We start from the raw sequence: 21634 nt of genomic DNA on the forward strand, positions 1-21634 counted from the left end.
ATCACAGAATCAACTAAACTATAATTTGAGATTGAGAGTGAAACAAAGGCATTAACAGACAGACAGAGCTTAATACTAACATTCAGGTTGAAGGAACTTAAGGAAGCAGGATATTGTCTCCAGAATGAAGAGTAAGTAAAGAAAAAAAAAAAGACCGATAAACACAACAGCATATCCAAGCAAGTATTAAGTACAAAAAATGAAGTGTTAGTCACTCAATTGTGTCTGACTCTTTGTGACCCCATGGAGTGTAGCCCAGCAGACTTCTCAGTCCATGTGGGATTCTCCAGACAAGAATACTGGAGTGGATAGCCATTCCCTTCTCCAGAGGATCTTCCCAATCCAGGGATCGAACCTGGGTCTCCTACATTGCAGGCAGATTCTTTACCATCTGAGACACCAGGGCAGCGCATCAACTATTAATAAAAAAGATAGAAGATCAAAGTATTACCAAAATGCTAGGTAGCAATATGCAAGGGGTGGTCATTGTATTGCTTGAAAAGAGTACTTTGATGACTCTGAAAGTTTAATTTGAATATATATGCCAAAAGTTTAAGCATATTCTAGACCAAAGGAAGAGAAATTTCATCTCTAATTCCAATCCAGTTGTGAAGAGGGAAAAAGTACAAATATACCTCTACCCAATACAAGACAGAAAGCTAAGAGAAGAAAAAAAAAAAGGAATGGTACAGTAAAGGGAACACACAAATAAGAGTAGAAATATATACAAATATTAGTAAATCATGATAAATATACTAAATTCAGTTAAAAAAAAACAGATTGCCAGATTGAAGTAATAAAGTAAAATCTGTTGCTGCTGCTGCTGCTGCCAAGTCACTTCAGTTGTGTCCGACTCTGTGCGACCCCACAGACGGCAGCCTACCAGGCTCCCGTCCCTGGGATTCTCCAGGCAAGAACACTGGAGTGGGTTGCCATTTCCTTCTCCAATGCATGAAAGTGAAAAGTGAAAGTGAAGTCCCTCAGTCGTGTCCATGGACTGCAGCCCACCAGGCTCCTCTCTTCATGGGATTTTCCAGGCAAGACTGGAGTGGGGTGCCATTGTCTTCTCCAAAAGTAAAATCTACTTATATGCTATTTGTAAGATGCATACATATTAAGATGCAGAAAGACTGAAAATAAAAGGGCAGAGAAGAAATCTTGGGGGAAAAAACAAGGAAACCTGAAATTGCTATGTAATATAAAAAACAAACTTTAAGGCAAAAGGCATTAGCAGGGGGAAAAAACATAAGGTAAACTACATAAAGATATCATCAAATCTAAATCTACATGCTTTTATGAATACTCAAGAATACATAAAGCAAAAATTAATAGAATTATAAAGAAAAAATAAGAATGCCACAGTCAGTAAAAGTGATTTCTAATAAACACCTCCCAATTAATAGAGCAATCAGATAACAGATATTCTGAACCAACAAAATTAACAAGTTTGATCTAATGAAGAGATGGATCTCCATATCCAACAATCAGCAAAAGTTTTCCTTTTTAGTTTTATTTCTACATTAAATTTACTCATAAAAACATTCTAAAAATGTACAATTTTTCCTTTAAACAAAGTATACTAAAACATAAAAAAACCTTTTAAGTCACATGGAATCATATAGCTATAAACCATAAAGCAATTCTCAAAAACACTAAATAACTGAAATCATGCAGAGCTAATTATCTGACATTAATGTAATTAAATTAGAAATTGATTATTCAAAAAAGAATAATTAAAAATTATATTTGGTAAGAAATGTATGAAAAACTCTCAAAACTCAACAGTAAAACAATCCAACTTGAAAACAGTCTAAAGACATGAAGATGTTTTATCAAAGAGAATACACAGATACCATATAAGCACCTGAAAACTGGCCAACATCCTTAGACATTAGGGAAGTGTGAAGTAAAACCCCAATGAGATATCACTACACACTAGCCAGAATTGAACCTTCCTCAATCCCCCACCAAAAAGAGTTAACAACAACAAATGCTGTCAAAGATAACAGAAACTGGAACACTCATACATTGCTAGTGGGACTGTAAAATGGTATAGGCACTCTGAAAACTAGACTGCATTTCTTAATAAACTAAAATAAACATGCCATTACCATATGACCCAGCAAGTGAACTGCTGAGCATTTATCCCAGAAAAATAAAAACTTAAGTTCACACACACAAAAACCTATAGATAAATGTTAACACAACAATTCTATCGGAGCCAAAAACTAGAATCAGTTCAAATGCCATTCAACAGGTGAATGGTTAAACAAACTATGATACATACAGAATACAGAATACTACTCAGTAATAAAAAAGGGGAAAAAAAACTACTGATAAATCTCCAAGTAACAACTTGGATGAACTATGCTGAGTGAAAAAAGCCAAAGCCAAAATGTACACTGTACAATTTCATCCTCAAAATGACAAAATTATACAGCTAAAATCAAGTTGCTGAGGCTAGAAATAGGGGAGGTAGAGGAAGGAGGTGGGTACAGACATAGAAAGACAAAATGAGGAATCCATGGTGCTGGAACTACTCAGTATCCTGATTTTTTTCTATACTGAATCAAATTTAAACATGATAAAAAGTTACATATTTTTTCCTCATTCTCTTTTTCTGGCGAGCATATTGTAGGACACATAAAAAGGTAACAGTGGGTTGCAGGCAGGAAGAATGAATAGGCACATTAGAACTTTACTTTCTCACTTCCCTGTTTTGTCACGAGTGTTCAAAATTATAAATTCAGTAAGATATTGAAATAAAAAATGTATCTAGAAATTTAAAAACATATTTCTAAATAACTAATGGATCAAAAAAGAGATCATATGGCTATAAGACTTAAAACTTATACAAGATAGCTACTGTGATCCTAAGAGGGAGCTAAAACCATAAACACACTAAAAATAAAGCTAAAATACAAAGAACTAAGAATTCAATTCTAGAAGTTAGAAAAAGGACAAGACCAATCTCAAGCCAAAGAAAGGAGGATGGAAACAATAAAGATAAGCATAGATATTAATTAGATAGAAAACAAAGATACCAAAGAAAGTTACAATAAAGCAAAACCTGGTTCTCTGAAAAGACTAATAATATAGACAAATCTCTACCAAGACAGAGCAGTGAAAAACAGAAAAAGGAAAAATTAATAGTAAGAATTTTAAGTTTCCATTGCTATCAAGAATAGTATGGCAGTTTCTCAAAACACTTAAAAATAGAATTACTATATGATCTGGTAATCCCAATTCTGGGTATATATCCAAAAGAACTAAATGCAGGATCTTGAAGATATATTTGCACATTCATGTTCATAGCAGCATTATTTACTATGTGCCAGAGGTGGAAGTGAGTCAAGCATTTATCAACAGATGAAAGAATACGTTGTATTGGGTAAACATACAATGGAATATTATTCAATCTTAAAAAGGAAGGAAATTCTAACACATGATACAAAATAGATGAGCCTTGAGGACACTATACTGTTTGAAATAAGCCAGTTACAAAAAGACAAATAATATCTAATTCCCATTATATGAGGTATCTGTGTGCATGTGTACTAAGTCGTTTCAGTGGTCTGACTCTATGTGACCCTACATACTGTAGCCTGCCAGGCTCCTGTTTCCATGGGGAATCTCTAGGCAAAAATATTGGAGTGGGTTGCTGTGCCCTCCTCCAGGGAATCTTCCCAACTCAGGGATTGAACTCCTTGTCTCATGTCTACCACTAGCACCACCTGGGAAGCCTATATGAGGTATCTAGAGAAGTAAAATTCATGGAGACAGAAAGCAGAATGAGAGTTGCCAGGAGCTGGGGGGAAAAGAAATGAGGAGTTATTGTTTAATGGGCATACTGTTTCAGGTTTATAACATCAAAAGAGTTCTGAAGATCTGCTATACAACAATTAGGAATATACTCAAAACTATTCAACTATATATGCTTAGAAATAGTTAAGATGGCAAGTTTTATGTTATTTTTTTTTAAACTACAATTTAAAGGTTATTTTTTTTTAATAAAGTATGGGAAACTATGTACATGGAACAGGGATATATGGTACTATTGTAGATGTAAAGCACAAATAAAAGGACTAGCATAGGAAAAGAGGTATCAGATTTCTGGTGCCAGAGGCTGGAGGTGGGGCAGGTATGGGAGGGGGTACTGTATGAAGGCAGTCAAAAGGTTCAATGGGGATATTACATCGCTAATACTTATAAGTACTAGGGACATAATCTACAACATGGCAAATATAACTTAACACTGCCTTATGTTATATATGAAAGTTAAGACTTCACATCACAAGGAAAATTTTCTTCTATTTCTTTCATTTTGTACCTATGTGAGATGATGAATGCTCACTGAACTTATTGTGCTAATCATTTCATGATGTAAGTCAAATCATTATGCTATATACCTTACACTTACACAGTATTGTATGGCAATTTTATCACAATAAAACTCAAAGGAGAAAACTAAAACAACAACAACAAAAAAAAGGAAATAAAAGGACATGGGAAAGATTGAATCATCTTTCCCTATGAATCTTCTATTTCTCTTCTCCTTTCCCTATGAAGAAGTGAAAGGCAAAGGAGAAAAGGGAAGATAAACCCATCTGTATGCAGAGTTCCAAAGAATAGCAAGAAGAGACAAGAAAGCCTTCCTCAGTGATCAATGCAAAGAAATAGAGGAAAACAATAGAATGGGAAGGAGTAGATATCTCTTCAAGAAAATTAGAGACACCAAGGGAACGTTTCATGCAAAGATGGGCTCAATAAAGGACAGAAACAGTATGGACCTAACAGAAGCAGAAGATATTAAGAAGAGGTGGCAAGAATACAAAGAAAAACTATACAAAAAAAGATCTTCAAGACCCAGATAACCATGATGGTGTGATTACTCACCTAGAGCCAGACATCCTGGAAAGCGAAGTCAAGTGGGCCTTAGGAGCATCTATACGAACAAAGCTAGTGGAGGTGATGGAATTCCAGCTGAGCTATTTCAAGTCCTAAAAGATGATGCTGTGAAAGTACTACATTCAATACACCAGCAAATTTGAAAAACTCAGCAGTGGCCATAGGACTGGAAAAGGTCAGTTTTCATTCCAATCCCTAAAAAAGGCAATGCCAAAGAATGTTCAAACTACCACACAACTGCATTCATTTCATACACTAGCAAAGTAGTGCTTAAAATTCTCCAAGTTAGGCTTCAACAGTATATGAACTGAGAACTTCCAGGTGTTCAAGCTGGTTTTAGAAAAGGCAGAGGAACCAGAGATCAAATTGCCATCATCCACTGGATCATCAAAAAAGCAAGAGAATTCCAGAAGAGCATCTACTTCTGCTTTATTGACTATGCCAAAGCCTTTGATTTTTGTGGATCACAACAAACTGAAAAATTCTGAAAGAGATGAGAATACCAGACAACCTTACCTGCCTCCTGTGAAAACTTTATGCAGGTCAAGAAGCAGCATTTAGAACTGGACATGAAACAACAGACTGGCTCCAAATTGGCAAAAGAGTACATCAAGGAGATATATTATCACCTTGCTTATTTAATTTATATGCAGAGCACATCATGGAAAATGCCAGGCTTGATGAAGCACAAGCTGGAATCAAGATTGCCAAGAAAAATATCAGTAACTTCAAATATGCAGATGACACCAACCTTATGGCAGACAGCAAAGAGAACTAAAGAGCCTCTTAATGAAGGTGATAGAGGAGAGTGAAAAATCTGGCTTAAAATTCAACATTCAAAAAACTAAGATCATGGCATCCAGTCCTATCACTTCATGGCAAATAAATGGGGGAAACCATGGAAACAGTGAGAGACTTTATTTTTGGAGGCTCCAAAATCACTGCAGATGATGACTGTAGCCATGAAATTAAAAGATGCTTGCTTCTTGGAAGAAAAGCTATGACAAATCTAGACAGCATATTAAAAAGCAGAGACATTACTTTGCCAACAAAGGTCTGTCTAGTCAAGGCTATGGTTTTTCCAGTGGTCATGTATGGATGTGAGAGTTGGACCATAAAGAAGGCTGAGTACCAAAGAATTGATGATTTTGAACTGGGGTGCTGGAGAAGACTCTTGAGAGTCCCTTGGATGCAAGGAGATCAAACCAGTCAACCCTGAAGGAAATCAATCCTGAATATTCATTAGAAGGACTGATGCTGAAGCTGAAGCTCCAATACTGCCACCTGATGCAGAGAGTCAACTCATTAGGAAAGACCTTTATGCTGGGAAAGACTGAAGGCAGGAGGAGAAGAAAACGACAGAGATAGTTGCATGGCATCACCGACTCAATGGACAGGAGTTTGAGCAAGCTCCAGGAGATGGTGAAGGACAGGGAAGCCTGGCATGCTGCAGTCCATGAGGTTGCAAAGAGTAGGACATGACTGAGCAACTGAACAACAAACAGCAACAGCAACATGAAGAGCCATAATGGAAAAAATGAAAAAAAATGAGAAAATATTTAAGCGTGGTATAGAGCAGAAAACCATCTTATAAATCAATATCTAGATGTATCTAAACTCTCAAAAGCTACCAAGTGTGAGGATCTAAAATAGAAGAAAACGTTCTGTCAGTTTGAAATACTATTTAAGGTATAAGTTTTTAACATTATCAAGTCTTTCTGACCTACTGCTTATCAAAATTAGATTTAACTTATATTCCTAATCAAAATTTATTTTATATTATCAGTAAACCCTATGTGATTTATAAAATATTCTTAATTCTGGGAAGATCTTGGGTTTTAGAAAAAGACATGCACTAGCTGGGTAAAGTTAGAATTCTTACTTAACCTCACTATGCCCCACATTTCCAATTTGTTAAATTAGGATAACACCACCCTCACTTGGCTGTGATGGGTATTAAATTACATGTGTAAAGAAGCTGATATAGGAAGTAGCTTACAGTGCAAACACAGCAGATAACTTTGGCAAATTTGAGATTTCATTTTCAGTTTTAGGTTAATTAATGTTATCAGAAATAAATTTGATTTATGTTCTTATTAAGCCTTTTTAAAGCATACTGGTCTAGTACCTCAGCATTCAAGGCAGCACATTTTTTGGCATGTGAATCCATATGTCAAAAAGACTGAAATAAGACATTAACACAGCAGTTGCACACAGAACAGATTTCCCTGGTGGCTCAGATGGTAAAGAATCCACCTGCAATGCAAAAGACCTAGGTTCGATCCCTGGATCAGGAAGATCCCCTGGAGGAGGGCATGGCAACCCACTCCAGTATTCTTGCCTGGAGAACCCCCATGGGCAGAGAAGCCTGGCAAGCTACGGTCGCAGAGTCAGACACGACTGAGTGGTTCACTGTGGGGTGTGTGTGTGCATATAACAGTGAAAGAGAATTCCAAGGGCAGGACTTAAGAAGAGAAAGTAATTCAATTTAGAAATTTCATTCAATGACTGGGGAATTAATATATTTTGAAAATACATTTAGAAAGGGTAAATGAATTAATACCACTTTTGGATTCCTACATACTTGCAATGGGATAATATATGAGAAGGCACTGTAAGCTGTAATAAATCTAGTTATTCTTTGCATTCTGGCATTTTGAAAAACCTGTTACTATCAAACAGCAAATATAAGTCATTATTTCATGTTTCCTTTCTACTCCATTTTAATGAACAATTAAAGTGCCAAAATACAAAGGTCAAAAGCATTAAATAGGTAGGTGGAAAGTTAAGGATTTGTTTCTGAAGGAAGCAGGAATGGAAAGATTTATACTTTACCTTAAAGTTGAATTTGCCATTTACTTCCTTTTTATCATCACATTTAAGGAAAAGGGGAAAAAACAAAATTCTAGATATTTTAGAAAACTCGTAGTTAAGATTTTACAAGAAAATCACATACTCTATTAGCTGATTTCTTCAACTATCGAATGCCACATCTAAAATACAACAGCATATACAGGGTTTACATACCCACATACATATATGATTAAAAGGGTAAGTATGAGGTTTCCAAGCCTTGTGGAAAATTATCATTTAGAAAAACAAAATCATTCATGTGAAAAATAGTTATGGTATGTTTGGTTTATATTTAAAGGAAAGAGATCACTATTTCACAAACTATAATAGGAGAACCCATACATTATATATTTCCCATGTTTTTGGTGAAAATTAAACAATTCTAATAATTTTTCTAACTTTAAAAGTTTATATTGGACATATATATGTACACACATATGTATGTATATTTAAATTTTAATTTTGTATAGAGATATTTAGGAAGTATCAAATGCTACCACTGATAAACTTACGAATCAACATGCAGAACCCTCTGGCCACTTCTTGAACATGCAGCTGCAATGATGGATTCAGGCAAACCTATAAAAACATACACCTGTATCATTTAGGATGTAGAAAAAAAAAAAAAAATATATATATATATATAAAGCACAAAAAATGTTCAATTCATACCACTGTTGTATAGAAGAGTTTAACAAAAGAGGCTCATTCTTGTATTCAAAATTATAAAGTTTATATTATACTTGAATGATGCTTCTTGAACATATACTAGTAATACTGAAAATTTTATCATGTGGAAGGGAGATGTTTTAAAACTCAAGTACTTAAATTCTTTTTATCTGCCAATTACCATAAATGCTAACTGCTAAGTCACTTCAGTTGTGTCCGACTCTGTGCGACCCCATAGATGGCAGCCCACCAGGCACCCCCACCCTGGGATTCTCCAGGCAAGAGCACTGGAGTGGGTTGCCATTTCCTTCTCCAATGCATGAAAGTGAAAAGTGAAAGGGAAGTCGCTCAGTTGTGTCCGACTCTTCGCGACCCCATGGACTGCAGCCTACCAGGCTCCTCCACCCATGGGATTTTCCAGGTAAGAGTACTGGAGTGGGGTGCCATTGCCTTCTCCGTACCATAAATGAGCAACTGTCAAAATATTGTTCATACAAGCACTTTGTTTCAGAAACTATATTCACATATTAGCTGATCGGATTCTCTCAAATGCACTGACAGAAAAGGATCTGCATACACATTTTAGAGATGAAGAAGAAACTGGGGTGCAAACTGGTTAACCTGCTGCCCAATGCTTAGAAAAAAAGCTCTAGAGTTGAAATTTTAACATAAATCTAACTTCAAGTCACATTGTCTCTTAGGGGTAATGGTATATATTTTTCAGTTTAAGCAATAGGCTAACTAATTTTTAAAAAGGTCATTTACATGATACATCATTTCACTTCTGCTTAATACAGTAGTTTGATAAGAACATTACTGTTTTGAAATTAAATTAAGCCATATCATAAAGTTTGTTATCATAAAGTGAAAGTGAAGTCGCTCAGTCATGCCCGACTCTTTGTGACCCCATGGACTGTAGCCTGCCAGTCTCCTCCGTCCATGGGATTTTCCAGGCAAGAATACTGGAGTGGGTAGCCATTTCCTTCTCCAGGAGATGTTCCTGACCCAGGGATTGAACCTGGGTCTCCTGCACTGCAGGCCGACTCTTTACCATCTGAGCCACCAGGGAAGCCCCTTTGTTATCATAAAGGGAAATATATATTACTATTATTAATACCAATACCAAAAAATATTTACCAAAGATAATTTTATAATAAAAAAATCCAGATGTTCAGCTACATCAGCTAGTTACCACTCTATGTTATAAATTCAAGACTCTTCCATAACTTTTTATCATAAGAGTACCATTTCAACAGAGGCTAAAATATTTTACATCAGTCAGATGAACAAAGCTAGTTTAGTGAAATTCTATAGTGATGCTACTGACTCTTTCACTACAATGAGATACCATGGTCCTCTTGAATTTTTACCTAGTAGAAAAGAAACAGCATCCTTCTGGCAACAGTTTAAACAAAACATTAACCATCAAAGATTTCAAGAAAAGAGAATGCTTATCTTCTTTATGTAAAAAAGCAACAAGCATATGGAAGCAACCGATGTAGCCAATTTCTAGTTAAAAATCACATTAAACAAAAGCTGCATCTGCATTCATGGAAGAACTAGTTTTCCAGTGCTGGGTACTTTGTGGGTATAAAATGTTTAGTTCAAAAGAGACGTTCTGACCAAATGTAGTAGATATAGCCATTAAATATCAATTATTGGAAATAAGCCATTATAAAGTTGCAACCTTAACTTAAGATATAATTCAAAGGAAAAAAAGTGAAAGTTTATAGTGTAGAAAGAAATAGGAGGAAGAAATGACAATTCTAAAAAGCTAAGTACGCTTAGTTCTTCATAACGGTAAAAACTGTATTGTTCTAACATTTTACCTTAACTCTTTATACATAAACATGTATACATAAACTCTTTATACATAAAAAGTAAGTTTTCTTTTTAAAGAAATGCAGTCACTATGCTACTTTACAGGCTGCTAAGTGGTTTAGTGGGCTTCCCTGGTGGCTCAGATGAGAAAGAATCTGCCCGCAATGCAGGAGACCTGGGTTCGATCCCGGGATCAGCAAGATCCCCTGGAAAAGGGAATGGCTACCCAGTCCAGTATTCCTGCCGGAAGAATTCCATGGACAGAGGAGCCTGGTGGGCTACAGTCCATGGGGTCTCAAAGAGTTGGACATGACTGAGTGACCAACAGTGACTGACTAAGTGGCTTAGTTACAAAGGACAACAGCAAAGAAATATTCAGGAAGCAGAATTAGTGTGTTTATGTGTGTAATAAAGACAGCATTAATAATATACCACCAAATATCAGCACAGAGCTTTATGATTCACAATGTATTTTCATATACATCAGAATAATCACTTATTCTTCATTATATGCAGATGACATCACCCTTATGGCAGAAAGTGAAGAGGAACTCAAAAGTCTCTTGATGGAAGTGAAAGTGGAGAGTGAAAAAGTTGACTTAAAGCTCAACATTCAGAAAACGAAGATCATGGCATCCAGTCCCACCACTTCATGGGAAATAGATGGGGAAACAGTGGAAACAGTGTCAGACTTTCTTTTTCTGGGCTCCAAAATCACTGAAGATGGTGACTGTAGCCATGAATTTAAAAGACGCTTACTCCTTGGAAGGAAAGTTATGACCAAAAAAGCAGAGACATTACTTTGCCAACAGAAGTCCGTCTAGTCAAGGCTATGGTTTTTCCTGTGGTCATGTATGGATGTGAGAGTTGGACTGTGAAGAAGGCTGAGTGCCGAAGAATTGATGCTTTTGAACTGTGGTGTTGGAGAAGACTCTTGAGAGTCCTTTGGACTGCAAGGAGATCCGACCAATTCATCCTAAAGGAAACCAGTCCCGAATATTCACTGGAAGGACTGATGCTAGAGCTGAAACTCCAGCACTTTGACCACTTCATGCGAAGAGTTGACTCATTGGAAAAGACTCTGATGCTGGGAGGGATTGGGGGCAGGAGGAGAAGGGGACGACAGAGGATGAGATGGCTGGATGGCATCACTGACTCGATGGATGTGAGTCTCAGCGAACTCCGGGAGTTGGTGATGGACAGGGAGGCCTGGCGTGCTGCGATTCATGGGGTCGCAAAGAGTCAGACACGACTGAGTGACTGATCTGATCTGATCTGATCTGATAACCCTGGGAGGGAAGCAGTATTATCCATGTGGAAAAAAATGGGATGAGAAATGTTAAATTACTTGCCAAAGATCAAGCAATTCAGTAATTCAGTATCACAAATTCAAATTACCATGATAAATTCACTCTTTCCAATTTGGACTTGAGTCTGAGAATGAGGATGTAAGGGCAGGATGGTAACATAATGCAAGAGGAATGGTCCCAGTCAGACAGAGCAAAGTTTGAATTTTAGTTTTGCTGCTTAACTAGCTCTGCAACCTCAGGCCTTTAGTTCTTCATCCATCAATGGAAATACCACCATCTGCCTTGGAGGACTGTTAATTGTTAGCAGAGGGTATTTGTTCTATAAAGAATACCTATTTTTATTCTCTTCAGAGAGGTATTTTAGAAGCAGTACATTTTCACCTAAATACTACTCCAAACATACACCCATTTTTACCAGATGCCAACTCCAATGGCAAACAGTAATAAAATTACTCTTCTCTATCTGGCTCAAATTAGCTGTTACCTTGGATAGGCAAATAGGCATGTGGTTATTTCCAACGCTGCAATCAACATTGTCAGAAGACATGTCTCTACTGACAAAGTAAAGCCAAGAACGGATTTCAATACTGATCTGAATCCAAATCACACAAAACGAAAATGACCATCATTTGTGTTTTCCCTTAATAGTCTCACACAAGTTGGTGAAAGCAATAGACCATTCCAATGTTAAATGGCAAGAGCCTATTATCTTCATGCTTAAAATGATTAAAACAACAAGCTAATAACACAGCTAAAGTTTTCCTGGCCAGGATTTCATACTTCTTCCCACTCATTCAATAAACACCAAGTGCCTTGAACAGAGGAGGCACACAGTAGATTCTCTATAAACATTTGTTTGAAGAAAGAGAAGAAAGAGATAAGGTAATGGGGAAAGGGGGGGACAGAACAGACTGTGATAGATAGGAAAAAAAAAAAAAATAGATAAAGGTAATTTCTAGCCTAAAAGACCTCAGAGTCTAAACAACAAGAATTTAAAAGATTTAAAATAATAAATATAATTAAAACTGTTAAAGGAACACGAAGGAAAGAAGCATTCCCTCTGTAAAGGGTAGTCATGGAAAAGCTCTGAAGAGCAGAGGACACAAACCAGCTCAGTCTTTCAGATCTATAATAACTCAACTGAAAACTGTAGAAGAAAGTGGAAGGGAATATTCTTGGCAAAGGGTGAAGGAAGAGAGTATCAAAAAATAATGCCACATAGTGTAGCTGGAGCCAAACTGTGGTGTCTGAACTTGAACCTGTAAGCAACAGAGAGTCTAAGATTTTAGCCTTAAGAACAAGATCAAATCAGCATTTCAGAAAAATACCTCTAGTCACAGCATGAAGGATGAATTTGCATAAAACTGGAGCTTTAGCTTTCACATTTCTTAAATTCCTGTTTTGGAAAAGTTAACATAATTAAACCTTTTGGTCTTACTTACAATTTAGCAAAATACGTAACTGCTGGTTTTGTTTAAATTAATATTTATAAGCTCAATTTTAATAGCTTTTAAACCCTTGACTAATTTCAAAACAATGTTTTTTTTTAAGACTTGGCACCATAAAAAGTGAACTACTTACTTCTGAATCATTACTCAAATTCACACATCCCTGTGAGGCATTTTTATATGGAATATACATATGCTTACAATGAATTATACAATCTCTCCCACAAGGGAAAGCCAGACATGAGTTAGAAACAAATACCTTAGATCAGCTTCCCTGGTGGCTCAGCTGGTAAAGAATAGGCCTGCAATGCAGGAGACCTGGGTTCAATCCCTGGATTAGGACGATCCCCTAGAGAAGGGAAAGGCTACCCTGGCCTGGAGAATTCCATGGACTGTATAGTCCATGAGGTCGCAAAGGGTCAGACATGACTGAGCGACTTTTACACCTTAGATCAGGGTCAACTCACACAGCATTACACTGGAAATACACTGTAAAAACTTTGAGTACAAATATACAAGTACAATGTTATTCAACCATAATATGGGGCTAATAATATATTTCATAGGGGTACAGGGAGGAATATGGTAAAAATGATATAAAACACCTTACACAGGGTCTCCAAGCATGTTGCTTATATTCAATAAATGCCAGTTCCCTTCCTTTCTCTTCCTATCCCTTCAATAACAAACCTGAAGTTATCTAGTTAGAGTTATTAGGTTGGTACAAAAGTAATCGCAGTTTTGCATTGTTGAATTTTCCTGTTTCATACTGGAATACATTCTTAAATAAATGTGGCTATGTTATACATCATCTTAATACACATTTCTCGCTTTATGTTTTTTTGCTAACATTACTTGCTGTTTATTTTGTATTTATTTTACACTCCAGAAATGTTAGACAAAAAGCACATTTGAGCTATTTTTTTTATTCAAGTTAAAAATGGGTAGTAAAGTACCAGAGACAATTCACAACATGAACAAGGCATTTGACTCAGGAACTGCTAATGAATGTACAACGCAGCGGTAGTTCAAGAAGTTTTGCAAAGGAAACAAGAGCCTTGAAGATGAGGAGCACGGTAGTCAGCCATGGGAAGCTGACAACAACCAAGAGCCATCACTGAGGCTGATCCTCTTACAACTACACAAGAGGTTGCCCAAGAAGTCAACGTCAACCATTCTACAGTCAGAATGCCATACATAGCTGGCATTCTTCAGCACTCAGCTTTGTTTATGGTCCAACTCTCACATCCATACATGACTACTGGAAAAATGATAACTTTTACTCTATGGAGCTCTGCAGGCAAAGTATTGTCTCTGCTTCTTAATATGCTGTCTAGGTTGGTCATAGCTTTTTTTTCCAGGAGTGTCTTTTAATTTCATGGCTGCACAGGACATGGAAACAACCTAGATGTCCATCAGCAGATGAATGGATAAGAAAGCTGTGGTACATATACACAATGGAGTATTACTCAGCCATTAAAAAGAATACATTTGAATCAGTTCTAATGAGGTGGATGAAACTGGAGCCAATTATACAGAGTGAAGTAAGCCAGAAAGAAAAACACCAATACAGTATACTAATGCATATATATGAAATTTAGAAAGATGGTAACAATAACCCTGTATACGAGACAGCAAAAGAGACACTGATGTATAGAACAGTCTTTTGGACTCTGTGGGAGAGGGAGAGGGTGGGATGATTTGGGAGAATGGCATTGAAACATGTATAATATCACATATGAAACGAGTCGCCAGTCCAGGTTCGATGCACGATACTGGATGCTTGGGGCTGGTGCGCTGGGACGACCCAGAGGGATGGTATGGGGAGGAAGGAGGGAGGAGGGTTCAGGATGGGGAACACATGTATACCTGTGGCAGATTCATTTTGATATATGGCAAAACCAATACAGTATTATAAAGTTAAATAAAATAAAATTTAAAAAAATAATAATAATTTCATGGCTGCAATCACCATCTGCAGCGATTTTAGGGCCCAAGAAAATAAAGTCTGTCACTCTTTCCATTGTTTCCCCACCTATTTGCCATGAAGTGATAGGACTGGATGCCATAATCTTAGTTCTTTGAATGCTGAATTTTAAGCCAACTTTTTCACCCTCCTCTTTCACTTTCATCAGGAGCTCTTTAGTTCCTCTTTGCTTTCTCCCATCAGAGTGGTTTCATCTGTATATCTCAGGTTATTGATATATCTCCCAGCAATCTTGATTCCAGCTTGTGCTTCATACAGTCTGGCATTCTGCAAGATGTACTCTGCACATAAGTTAAACAAGCAAGGTGACAACATAGAGCCTTACAGTACTCTTTTCCCAATTTTGAAACAATCAATTGTTCCATGTCCAGTTCTAACTGTTGCTTCTTGACTTGCATACAGATTTCTCAGGAGGCAGGTCAGGTGGTCTGGTATTGCCATCTTTTGAAGAATTTTCCACAGTTTGTTATGAGTCAAAGGCTTTAGCATAAACAATGAAGTAGAAGTAGATATTTTTCTGGAATTCTCTTGCTTTTTCGATTATCCAATGGATGCTGACAATTTGATCTCTGGTTCCTCTGCCTTTTCTAAATTCAGCTTGAACATCTGAAAGTTCTTGGTTCACCTACTGTTGAAGCCTAGCCTGGAGAATGTTCACATTACTTTGCTAGTGTGTGAGATAAGTTCAAACTACTGCAATTGTGTGGTAGTTTTAACATTCTTTGGCATTGTCTTTCTTTGGGATTGCAATGAAAACTGACCTTTTCCAGTCCTGTGGCCACTGCTGAGCTTTCCAATTTTGCTGGTATATCAAGTGCAGCACTTTAACAGCATCATCTTTCAGGGTTTGAAATAGCTCAGCTGGAATTCCATCACCTCCACTAGCTTTGTTCATGTGAATTTTTAGGAACATCTAATAAGAGCACTGTGAAGTGAAATTCACTCAGTCGTGTCCAACTCTTTGTGACCCCATGAACTATACAGTCCATGGAATTCTCCAGGTCAGAATACTGGAGTGGGTAACCTTTCCCTTCTCCAGGGCATCTTCCCAACCCAGGGATCAAACCCAGGTCTCCTGCATTACAGGTGGAGTCTTTACCAGCTGAGCCACAAGGAGAAGGGGACGACAGAGGATGAGATGGCTGGATGGTATCATCAACTCAATGGACATGAGTTTAACCAACCATGAGTTGGTGATGGACAGGGAAGCCTGGCCTGCTGTAGTCCATGGGGTCGCTAAGAGTCGGACATGACTGAGCGACTGAACTGACTGAATAAGAGCACCGTTTCAATATTAGGAAAACTGGATTCTTGTTTTCAGGCTTATAGTAAATATCTGAAAAGTCACTTAACCTTTCTGGAATTCAGCTTCCTTATAAATATCCTTATAGATAAAATGAAGAACTAGAAGCAAGTGATCTGTAAGGTTTGTTGCAAGTTCTCAAAGGTGAATGTTAATGACAGATCAACAACTTGGCCTCTGTTCTTATGCAAATGGCTTGAACTTAAAAACAGGATTCAGGGAAGATGGCATTAGGAGCAAAATTTCTGAATCTCCCCCTAAGACCCCCATAAAAATAGACAGTGCAACCAGGATACCAAAACCAAACACCCAGGGACAAGATCTACAACAAAGATAGGTGACAAAATATTGTGATGAACTCCAAAATACAAGTGGGTCATTAGGAAACTTCAATAGCTGTAAGATCCGCCTGGTATCAGAAACTGTACAAGGAAAATGACCGGAAGACAAAGAAATCTGTGACAGCATTGATGGCCAGAAAACCCCAAAATCAGGTACTCACTGAAGCTTGGGAGGTCATTCTGAGAATAACAGCAGCAAGTGGGAGGGGACATTACAGACTCTAAGCTGTGGATGAGTGCCAAGGTACCCCTGGGAATGCTAGAGGTGAGAAAGTGGAGATGGAGTTGGGCCCTATGAACTCAGGAAAATGAAAAACTGTCCTAGATAAATTCCTGCATGGAGGAGTAACAATTGGGAGTGAGTAAGTGAGTGCTCAGTCATGTCCAATTCTTTGCGACCCCACAGACTGTAGCCCACCAGGCTCCTATCTCCGTGGAATTTCCCAGGCAAGAATACTGGAGTGGGCTACCCTTTCCTTCTCCAGGTGATCTTTCGAACCCAGGGATTGAATCTGCATCCCTTGCATTGGCAGGTGAATTCTTTGCCACTAGGCCACCTGGGAAGCCCAGTCCAAAAGAACTGTAGTTATTTTTAAAAAGGTAAGCCCTTATCCTTTAGATACATATTGAAATATTTACAGATGGAGAACAATATGACATATAGGATTCTCATTAAAATAATCCAGGATTGGAAGCTGAAATGAGAAGGTGGATGGTACCAAATGAAAGAGATAGGCCATAAATTGATAACAGTTGAAACTGGGAAACTGGTACATGAGGGGTTTTATTATTCTCTTTTTTTTAAGTTTGAAACTGGCCATAATAAAACATTTAAAAAATAAAATTTAATATGAAATTTAGTGACATAATGAAAGGCTGAGTCTATGAAATAAAATAATCCCTTGGAAAACTGACATTTAGTATTTTGTTCTTTGAGAAAACTATATCAACTCAATCTCTTAATGAAAGTTTTACTAAGTAATATAATATTTGACAAAGACCTATTTCATACCAGGAAATAAACAGATTCAACTACAATTAATTTTCACTTAATTTTCTTAATGCTAGTATTTCTGTTTTATCAATTTAAATTTTATCAATTTAAATGACTAAAATCATCTTTCAGAGCAAAGTATATCCCAGCTGAGCTCTCTTCAAATTTAATAGCAATATTTAACTTGTGATAAGGAAAATAAAGTCTCTTGTTCAGAACATATTTTACTTAGGTGTCACAGAAGAAAAATGACCTTTAGTGTATTACTTATAAAGCTATAAGACTAAAATAGATGATAAGAGAGATTGTGCTTATCCCAAGAATGTTACAAAATCATGCAACAAATAACCTTTCTTCCTTATACGAATCCTTTCATGAAATCCATTTTTTAAAAAGTAGAGAGAAAAACCTTATGATCCTTATGAACTAAATTTTGAAAGAGCCTATGAATTTGTTACTATATATCATTCCTTGAGGTAAACCACTTCAAATTAAGTTTTACACGTAGTCTTATGTATTTAAGAGAAAATTGGCTACATTTCATTGAGAAAACCTTGAGGATAATATTTTATACTATTTATTAAAAAGCTGAACAGTGATTACACTGAGTTTACTAAAATAAAACAAAACATAAAATTTTATCTAATGAAAATAACAATTTTATTGCATTAAGAATTTCTAAAACACTGTAATGAGAGAGATAAACCAAAATCAATGTAAAAGGTTTGTCAGTCATTTGTCAATGATCTTGCACTTGAAAATACACATTAAAAACATCTAAAAATCAGCATGACTTTTCTTTTTCATTTCTCTCTTGCACTGCAAATATGACACAATGCTAAGGAAAATATTTTACTCACCCATAACCCAACCCCTAATAATTTTTTTTTTTTTTTCATTTTTCCTTTACTTACTATTCTTTGTCTACAGGTATACATTAGGCAGTAAAGGATGGGAAAACAGACAACAGGGCTTAAGTACTGTACCCAAAGCCACATACCCAGTAAATGGCAAAGTTAATATCGGAACCTATCTAGTCTGGGCCCAGAGTCTGTGCTCTTAAGTACTATCCTGCTTCAGGAAATCTAAATCTCTTTGTCCATCTCAATTAAGTAATCTTACAATTAATTCAGTTTCCCAAATGACTTGAATCTTGGAAATAGGTACTTATTGGTAGATACCAATAATGCTATAAAGGGCTTCCCAGGTGGCGCTAGTGGTAAAGAACCAACCTGAAAATGCAGGAGACAATAAAATGGCAGGTTCAATCACTGGGTCAGGAAGATCCCCTGGAGAAGGTCATGACGACCCACTCCAATATTTTTGTCTGGAGAATCCCATGGACAGAGAAGCCTGGCGAGCTATGGTCCCTGTGTTTACAAAGAGTCATAGGCAACTGAAGCAACTTAGCACAGCACAATAATGCTATAAAGGTATGTTCCTTTTTGTAAATTAAGAAACTGGCATTCAGTGGTAGCTATTAAATGTAGAAGGAATCAAAGACCTAAACAAAAACATCATTTTCTAAGTCCTAATGAAAACACTTATTCATATAAGGAATACCAATCAATTTTAAAACAATGAAGTGAATAGCTGGTATCAAACAATGTTTTTTGCATAGTGCCAGAAGCAACATACAGATTATTTTCAATACACAAGGGAAAAATACATCCATACAATGGAGGCATCATATTGTCATCATCCTAATCCTGGGTCAATCTTAGCAACACTCACAGTGGATCAACCAGATATTTTGTGTCTTCTGGTATGATTCAACATGATATCTGTATCACCAAAGATGTTCTAGCCAAAAATGTTAACCTTGAATCCACCAAGCCTTTAGATATATATTTCAGTTTATAGGAAAGACAGTCTAGAGGAAAAAGGTGAATGATATTATGAGCAAGAAAGCAGCCAAATCTAAAAGGGAAGGATCACAGGCCTAGTCTCTCTTTGACATCTCAGTCATCTCAACCTGGTTGTTAGGCCGACTGTCACCCTCCTTGCCTGAATAAAGGTAACCTACTTCCGTTGAGGTAGTCTCTCCTTCTCTTCTGCCTCGGACCGAACTATATACCGTACAAAAGTTAAATACAGTCTGTGTGCTAGATAAGATAAAACTACTGCAATGAAAAGAAAGGTGAGAATTATGTATTGAAAAGTTGCAGAAAAACACATACTTGATGATCTTATTGTGTCGTGAATGTGTGAGTATGTTTATGACATTATATATTTCCTAAGGGAGACAGGGGCTTGAAAAGCTGAAAACTGAAGGGCAAATAAATAAAATCATCTTGGTGAATATGCATGACCTACTGAAGTTGAAGATTTGCAATCCTAGAATACTACAAAATACTAACAGCTGTGGGTAGAGAAAGGGGGGTTACCACTAAATGAATCTATACAGATGAATCTCACAAGCATAACATTTATGAAGGAAAGCATGTCACGGAAAAAAACAGAATTTTTGACAAGTGTCAAAAACAGAAAAAACTAACAACATATGATTTGGGGATATAAACATGTAATAAAAAAACACTTCAAAAAAAAAAAAAAAAACCAAGAGAACAGTTAAAGCAGTGTGTCATAATGCTTATGGCATGGGAAAGGAAGGGAAGATGGACAGTGATACATATACATGCAGGGAGCTCCCAAGGTCCTGGTAATGTTCTTTTTCTTCAGCTGGGTCATATATACATGTCACTTTGTTATTCTTCATTGAAAGAAAGAGCTTATATATATACATATATATATATATACATATATATATATATATACATATATATATATATATACACACACACACATATATATACACACACACACACAGATACATTTCATTTGTATGTATGATATCTTGTAATAAAAGTTATCCTGAACCATACTGTAAAACTGCCTACTCCATCTACTCACCAGAATCCTGAGACCTTGGGGCTCACCAATATACATTATATTACTTCAGTCACTTCAGTTGCTCAGTTGTGTCCGACTCTTTGCGATCACATAAATCCCACCACACTAGGCCACCCTGTCCATCACCAACTCCCGGAGTTCACTCAGACTCACGTCCATCGAGTCAGTGATGCCATCCAGCCATCTCATCTTCTGTCGTCCCCTTCTCCTCCTGCCCCCAATCCCTCCCAGCATCAGAATCCTTTCCAATGAGTCAACTCTTCACATGAGGTGGCCAAAGTACTGGAGTTTCAGCTTTAGCATCATTCCTGCCAAAGAAATCCCAGGGCTGATCTCCTTCAGAATGGACTGGTTGGATCTCCTTGCAGTCCAAGCGACTCTCAAGAGTCTTCTCCAACACCACAATTCAAAAGCGTCAATTCTTCGGCGCTCAGCCTTCTTCACAGTCCAACTCTCACATCCATACATGACCACAGGAAAAACCACAGCCTTGACTAGACGGACCTCTGTTGGCAAAGTAATGTCTCTGCTTTTGAATATGCTATCGAGGTTGGTCATAACTTTCCTTCCAAGGAGTAAGCGTCTTTTAATTTCATGGCTGCAGTCACCATCTGCAGTGATTTTGGAGCCCAGAAAAATAAAGTCTGACACTGTTTCCACTGTTTCCCCATCTATTTCCCATGAAGTGATGGGACCGGATGCTATGATTTTCGTTTTCTGAATGTTGAGCTTTAAGCCAACTTTTTCCCTTTCCATTTTCACTTTCATCAAGAGGCGTTTTAGTTACTCTTCACTTTCTGCATAAGGGTGGTGTCATCTGCATATCTGAGGTCATTAGATTATTGATATTTCTCCCGGCAATCTTGATTCTAGCTTGTGTTTCTTCCAGTCCAGCATTTCTCATGATGTACTCTGCATAGAAGTTAATTAAGCAGGGTGACAATATACAGCCTTGACGTACTCCTTTTCCTATTTGGAACCAGTCTGTTGTTCCATGTCCAGTTCTAACTGTTGCTTCCTGACCGGCATACAGATTTCTCAAGAGGCAGGTCAGGTGGTCTGGTATTCCCATCACCTTCAGAATGTT

The 21634-nt window shown here is 37.1% G+C and overlaps 1 protein-coding gene across 2 annotated transcripts in view; it reads right to left on the reverse strand.

The window, feature by feature from the left end:
* The window catches only part of CHM (CHM, Rab escort protein 1), a 260457-nt gene that overhangs the window by 222086 nt on the left and 16737 nt on the right, over positions 1-21634 (reverse strand). For both annotated transcript variants that reach the window (XM_027533285.1, XM_027533287.1), the window contains exon 2: positions 8274-8340. In XM_027533285.1, the coding sequence (XP_027389086.1) occupies positions 8274-8340 (67 nt within the window). The remainder of the gene's footprint in view (positions 1-8273; positions 8341-21634) is intronic.

The sequence above is a fragment of the Bos indicus x Bos taurus genome, chromosome X (genome assembly GCF_003369695.1).
Source record: "Bos indicus x Bos taurus breed Angus x Brahman F1 hybrid chromosome X, Bos_hybrid_MaternalHap_v2.0, whole genome shotgun sequence".
Classification (NCBI taxonomy): Eukaryota; Metazoa; Chordata; class Mammalia; order Artiodactyla; family Bovidae; genus Bos; species Bos indicus x Bos taurus.